This window comes from Carlito syrichta, unplaced genomic scaffold (genome assembly GCF_000164805.1).
Source record: "Carlito syrichta isolate Samal-C Ts95f unplaced genomic scaffold, Tarsius_syrichta-2.0.1 Scaffold176317, whole genome shotgun sequence".
Classification (NCBI taxonomy): Eukaryota; Metazoa; Chordata; class Mammalia; order Primates; family Tarsiidae; genus Carlito; species Carlito syrichta.
The window spans coordinates 3,464-9,410 of NW_007120413.1; the positions used below are offsets into that span (position 1 = coordinate 3,464).

General features: G+C 64.2%; 2 protein-coding genes across 4 annotated transcripts in view; both read left to right on the forward strand.

The window, feature by feature from the left end:
• Positions 1-660: 660 nt before the first annotated feature.
• On the forward strand, positions 661-4,288 carry CCDC106 (coiled-coil domain containing 106). 2 transcript variants are annotated; one of them, XM_008051482.1, is made up of 5 exons: positions 661-826; positions 966-1,073; positions 1,158-1,334; positions 2,461-2,670; positions 3,600-4,288. In XM_008051482.1, the coding sequence occupies exons 1-5, from the start codon at positions 796-798 to the stop codon at positions 3,914-3,916; spliced, it is 843 nt and encodes a 280-aa protein (XP_008049673.1). In that variant the 5' UTR covers positions 661-795; the 3' UTR covers positions 3,917-4,288. The 2 variants fall into 2 exon arrangements, with proteins under 2 accessions (XP_008049673.1, XP_021565017.1); XM_021709342.1 differs by lacking the exon at positions 966-1,073 and having other exon boundaries at positions 672-826.
• A 1,408-nt stretch (positions 4,289-5,696) lies between these two features.
• Positions 5,697-5,947, forward strand: part of U2AF2 (U2 small nuclear RNA auxiliary factor 2) — a 16,128-nt gene continuing 15,877 nt past the window's right edge. For both annotated transcript variants that reach the window (XM_021709340.1, XM_008051483.1), the window contains exon 1: positions 5,697-5,901. In XM_021709340.1, coding sequence (XP_021565015.1) covers positions 5,853-5,901 — 49 coding nt within the window. In that variant the 5' untranslated portion in view covers positions 5,697-5,852. The remainder of the gene's footprint in view (positions 5,902-5,947) is intronic.

Consider the following 5,947-nt stretch of genomic DNA (forward strand, 5'->3'; position numbering starts at 1 on the left):
GCATCCCCACGCGTGACCTTCCCGTACTGCGCACGCGCCCAGCCCCCACCACGGGGGAGGGGCCCTGCTCGCCCACGCGCGCGGGGGAGGGCTGCGGGACCCGGGGCCGGGAGGCACCGTGCGGGGGCTGGACCCCTATCCTCAGCCTGAAGTTCCCCTGCGCCTCCCTCTTCCCGCCCGGCCAGGGTCCCTGCTCTGTCGACCCCGGGGGAGCCCGGCAATTTAGGGCTCCAGCTCACACCGCCCCCAGGACCCAGATGTCCGGGCCCCCAGTCGCCTTGCTCTGGGAGTCCAGGAGTTTGAAACCTGGGCGCCTTTTGCCTCGGTTCTGGAGCACGGCACCCTCCTCCATCAGACCCCGGGGGTCCAGCCCCCAGCCCCTCCTTCTACAGACCCGGGAGTCCAGGCCCCGGCCCCTCCTCCCTCAGACCTAGGGGGCCAGACACCCAGCTCCTCCGCCCTCGGAAATGGTTGTGCAGGCCCCAGCCTCTCCTCCTACAGACCCGGGGATCCAGGCCCCCAGCCCTCCTCCCACAAACTCTGGGGTCCAGGCCCCCAGCTGCCCCTCCTATAGACCCAGGGGTCCAGGTCCCCAGTCCCTTGTCCCTCAGACCCAGGAGTCTGGCCCCCAGCCCCTCCTCCCTCAGACTGGGGAATTCTGGCAGAAGGTCCCTCCTCTCACCTCACCTGCCCCAGGACGGACCGGGCCCATCCGGTGTCCTTCCATTCGCGGCTGCTGTTTCTGTCCAGTGCCCTTGAGGCTCTCAGCTGCCAGGGTCTGCAGGAGGCCACGCCATGAGTGATCGAAACAGTCGGAGGCGGACAAGTGAGGACACTGGGCCCCCTTCCCTACCCTGGTGCCTGCTTGGTCCGCCCCCCTCGGTCCTCCTGCCGGGGCTGCTGTGGTGGGGTGGCCTGGGGACCCCAGGAGCTCCTCCGGGGTAACCCAGAGCGCCCCTCTCCAGTGAAGAAGGACGACGAGGCCTTTGCCATCTCCATCCCCTTCGACGAGGCGCCCCAGCTGGACTCGCAGATTTTTTACAGCCTGAGCCCCTCTCGGGGAAACTTGGAGGGTGAGCTGGGGGTCGTGGCCAGGCCGGGTCAGCGGTGGGGTCCTGGGCGGTGACCCGGGCCCCAGCCCCTCCTGCTACCCCTAGGGCCCCCGGAGGCCACATCCCCCACCCTGGCCCTGATGAATGGCGTCAAGGCCCAGCTGCACATGGCCCTGGAGAGGAACTCCTGGCTCCAGAAACGCATCGAGGACCTGGAGGAGGAGAGGGACTTCCTGCGCTGTCAGCTGGACAAGTTCATCTCTTCCACCCGGATGGACGCAGGTGCGGGAGACAGGGATGCAGGCCCTCCCCCAGCAGCTGACACGCAGCTCGCCCAGGCTAGAGGCCCCACCTGGCCCTGGGTCCTGGGACCCTGGCCCGCTCTGCCAGTGCGACGTCCGCCCGGGACCCCAGGCCCAGCTTTCTTCTTGCTTGAGGTCTAAGCCTGTCATCCCGGGCACTGCCTCCCGCCTTCCCAGCGGGTTCCCCCAAGCGGCCTGACGTGCTTCCAGGGCCCACAGTCCTCTCTTCCTGATCCCCTTCATCTCCGTGGCTGGGGCACCTGCCCTCATTCTCTGGCTTCCCCCAGGGGCCCTGTTCCTCATCAGGGTCCAAGTGGCCAGCCTCTTCCTATCCTCCACATCCACCTGGTGACGCCAAGGCCCCTTCCCCAGATGGCCAGAGCCGTCCCTTGCCAAGTCTATATACATAGCTCATGACTTAGAGAACCCAACCTCCATCCCGCCATGCCTCCCTGTTGGCCCTCTGCAAGCTTCTCAGCTGAGAAGATCCCTCAAAAACTCCCACACCTCTGTGATTTCAGCCTCCCCCCAAAAGCCTGAGCCTGGGCTGTGGTCCTCAGGACCCTGGCATCTGCCCTGGGACCAGCCAGGCCCTGCTGCCTGCCAGTGGCTCCCTGACTGGTGGTTCCACCCTGGGTGATCCCTCCTCCATGGCTGGGCCCTGGGGCCTGTGGACTTCCTCAGTGGGGCTCCAGCAGCAGACCTGCCCCCAACCTGCCTCCTGTAGGACCCTCTGCAGGGTGGAGGTGGCCACCTTCCCCAGCCCCCCAGAACCCCTGATTTCTTTTGGGTCGGTCCCGCCCCCAAGCCTGAGCCCTGCCTACCTCCAGCGTCTCCAGACTCCATCCTCTGAAGGTCCCACCAGGTCTTCCTAAAATCCTTCTTCCTCCGTGGGAACCCCTCCCGAAGCCCCTGGCCTGGTCAACTCGGACCCCTGCCCCAGAACCCAGCTGTGTCTGTGCTCTGCTCCCTGCCTCCTTGGGGACCCAGCCCTAGCTGGGGACTCCAGCTTTTCTGTGTCCCATACATCCAGGCCCCTCTTGTTTCCGGAGGACCTGCGATGGGACATCTGGTCTCACAGTTCGAATGTGTGTCTCTTTTCCCAGAGGACCACTGCCGGGCGAAGCCTGGGCCCCGGCGCGAGGGGGACAGCCGGGGCGGGGCGGGGGGCGAGGCCTCGGATCCCGAGTCGGCAGCCTCCTCCCTCAGCGGAGCCTCTGAGGAAGGCAGCGCCAGCGAGAGGCGGCGGCAGAAGCAGAAGGCAGGCGCCGGGCGAAGGCGCTTCGGGAAGCCCAAGGCCCGGGAGAGGCAGCGGGGTGAGTGGGCGCACAGCAGTGGTGACCCCCCGAGGTGCTCCCTCCTATCCCAGACTCCTGGGTTGACTGAGTGTGGGCCTAGCCTCAGTGGCAGGAAAGAGGATGCTGGAATCTGCCTGGAGGGCGGCTGGGGAACCTGGCTCCCCAGCCACCCCATAGGCCCATAGGCCACCCCATAGGCCAGGTCAGGGCTGGGGGGGGGGGGTGGGGGCTTCTTGGCTCCCTCCTCCTCCAACGCCCCGCTAGCCCATATGCAGCCTCCACTTCCCATTCTCTGACTCTTACACCGTCTCCTGTCTTCCCTGCTCTCTCCATCTCTTCCGCCACGGGCTCCCATCTGGCCCCGTGGCTACTGCCTGGCTTTACTCTGTGGCCCGGACCCCACCTTGGCCTCCTGCTGCTCCCCACTTTCCCCATGTCTCTCTGTCCTCCCACTTCTGTCCCCCATGTCACATTACCCTCACTTTTGTCCCATGTCTGTCCCCCATCTCTGACTCCCCGCTCTTCTATCACCATGTGACTACCTCACTTCTGTCCCCCGTTTCTCCATATCCCTTCACTTCTATCCCTTATCTTTCCCATCACTTTTGCCCGTGTCTGTCTCCCAATCTGACTCCCCCTTTTCTGTCCCCTATATCTCTGCCCCCCTCATTTCTATTCTCCATGTCTCTGACTCCCCTCCATCCTCCATGTCTCTGTCCCCATGCCTCTCTGACCCCCCACTCTGTCCCATGTCTGTCTCCTATGTCTCTGTTCCCCATCTCTCTCTGTATTCTTTCACTTGTCTCCATGTCTCTGTCCCCCATCTGACTACCCCGTCTCATCTCTGACTCCCCCCTCTGTCCCATTTCTCTCTGTCCCCCATGTCTCTCTGACCCCCCTCACTCTGTCACCCATGTCTCTGTCCATGTTGTCCTGTTGCCCCACAGTGAAGGATGCCGATGGAGTCCTCTGCCGCTACAAGAAGATTCTGGGCACCTTCCAGAAGCTGAAGAGCATGTCGCGGGCCTTCGAGCACCACCGCGTGGACAGGAACACGGTGGCACTGACCACGCCCATTGCGGAGCTGCTCATCGTGGCCCCCGAGAAGCTGGCTGAGGTGGGTGAGTTCGACCCGTCCAAGGAGCGCCTGTTGGAGTACTCGCGCCGCTGCTTCCTGGCCCTGGACGATGAGACGCTCAAGAAGGTGCAGGCACTCAAGAAGAGCAAGCTGCTGCTGCCCATCACCTACCGCTTCAAGCGGTGATGGCGCCAGCCTGCTCCCGGGCGCTCTGCAGGCCTGCGCCCGCCTGGCCTGTACATAGGCTTTCCCCCAGGCCCCGCTTTGCCCATCCCTGTACATAGGCCATCCCCCAGGCACGCATCTCTCCCTGCTCCTGGGTCGGGGTCTTCCCTGCACGCTGGGCTGTGGGCCGCCAGCTCTGCCCCACGCCTCTTCCTGCGAGAGCCGGCCTGGCCACGTTGCCCTCTGGGTGGAGTGTCCAGGCCCCAGAAGAAGTGGCTGCCTGTCCCCACGAGGAGCTGCCTCCCCACATTCCTGGACCACCCTGCTCCACGCGAGACAGAGAATTATTCAGATAATTTAAATTAAAAAAGAGATGTGAAAATTTGGAATAAACTGGGCCCCAGCCTCTTCTTAGGAGGGGAAGGTGCCAGGAAGGGAATGGTCGCCAAGAGATGGTGATGGGGAGAGGCCAGGTGGGAAGTAGACGGTCAGGACAAGGTGCGATTAGTCCATGGGGGCACAGGTGAGAGCTGTGTCAAGGAGCTCCGGAAAAGACGCGTGGACACTGCGGGCTGGGCTATCTGGAGTAAAGGCAGTCGGCAGGAGGCGGGACTCAATGACCTCTAGCGGGGGAGGCCACCTGGAGACCAAGGGATGTTCAGGTGGATGCTTCCGCCAGCCCACAAGGGGGCAGTAATTCTAGGTGATCCGTTCCTACCCCAGGTGATTTTCAACCTCCCTATGCCTGCGCAGAGCGCGCTTACGCGGTTGCCAGGACAACCAGGAGAGGGCGGCCTGTTTAACGGTCTGGGATCAAGAGCTTTTACACCGGGAAGGGAAAAATCTCGCGCATGCGCAGCGGGGAGTACAGAACCTATCCACACAACCCGAGCAGTGAGAAATCGCGCCACAGACGGACTTCTACGCAGGCGCAGAGACCATTCTCGCCCCTCCCGCCCCCGGCTACGACCCTGCGCATGCGCACAAAGCCACGCTGGCAATCTCCGCAGTGGCCGCGCGCACCCTTCACCCTTCTGGCTGCTTTTTTCTCGCGCAACCTTCTCAGACCCTCCGCGAGGTCGGCCCTTCTTTTCTTCCACTCTTCTCACCGGGAGAGCCAGGCGCAGACAGCCAGGACCCCGCCCCCTTTTCTGTATCTCTTCCCCTGACCCACCTCGCCTCCGTCCTCCCTCCCTTTTCGGTTCCCGGAGCCGGAAGAAGCCGAAGCACCGACGGAAAAAGCCGAAGCTGTCCTGCGTGAACGAGGCCTTCACGAAGCGGTGGCGGAAGGAGCCGAAATTCCCTGGCTGGGGAGGAGTGAGCGAGCGGTGTCTCCGGAAAGAGCCGAAGCTTGGACTCGCGCTTAATCGCTGGAGGAGTTCGAGGGCGAGTGCCGGAAACCTCCGGAAAGGGCCGAAGTCCGGGACGGTTAGGATTGTCGGAATCGGCCAATTGCTTGGACGGGGCCAGCAAAGAGCGGGGCGGGTCTAGAAGAAGCCCAAGGTGGGGACAGTTTGAGTTTTCGGAAGAAACCGTACTCTTATAGGGGGCAGGGCGCAACGCGAGGACACACGGAAGTCTCCGAACGTTTAGGAGCTAATCTCCGAAAAGTTACGGAAACCTGGGAAGCCGTCGGAGCCCCCGTTTCGGGTGTTTTCGGAAGCAGCCGAAGCTGCCGCCGGCCGAGTCCTTCGTGAAGTGTCCGGAAATAGCCGGCGCGCTTCGGTGCCAGGCTCGGGGCGGGGAGGGCCAGCTTGCGGGGGAGCGGGCGGGCGAGGGGGCGGAGCCGGGGCGGGGCAGGGAGGGCTGCCGGGGGTTTGAATAGGTAGGAGGCGGCGGAACGCCGGCGGCAGCCGGAAGTAGCCGAAGCCAGCGGCGGAAGTAGCCGAAGCGGCCGGAGCGGGCGGGCGGCAAGGCGCGGCGAGAGCTGCACAGGGCCCAGCGCGGCCGCCTCAGCATGTCGGACTTCGACGAGTTCGAGCGGCAGCTCAACGAAAATAAACAAGGTGAGGGCGCCGGGGTCGCGGGGCGGCGGTGGGGACGGCTCTTCGC

Coding starts and splice junctions, on each gene's coding strand:
- CCDC106 (XM_008051482.1), top strand. CDS start 796: ATGAGTGATCGAAACAGTCGGAGGCGGACAA. Junction 1,074..1,157: donor CTCTCGGGGAAACTTGGAGG/GTGAGCTGGGGG, acceptor TGCTACCCCTAG/GGCCCCCGGAGGCCACATCC. Junction 2,671..3,599: donor GGCCCGGGAGAGGCAGCGGG/GTGAGTGGGCGC, acceptor GTTGCCCCACAG/TGAAGGATGCCGATGGAGTC.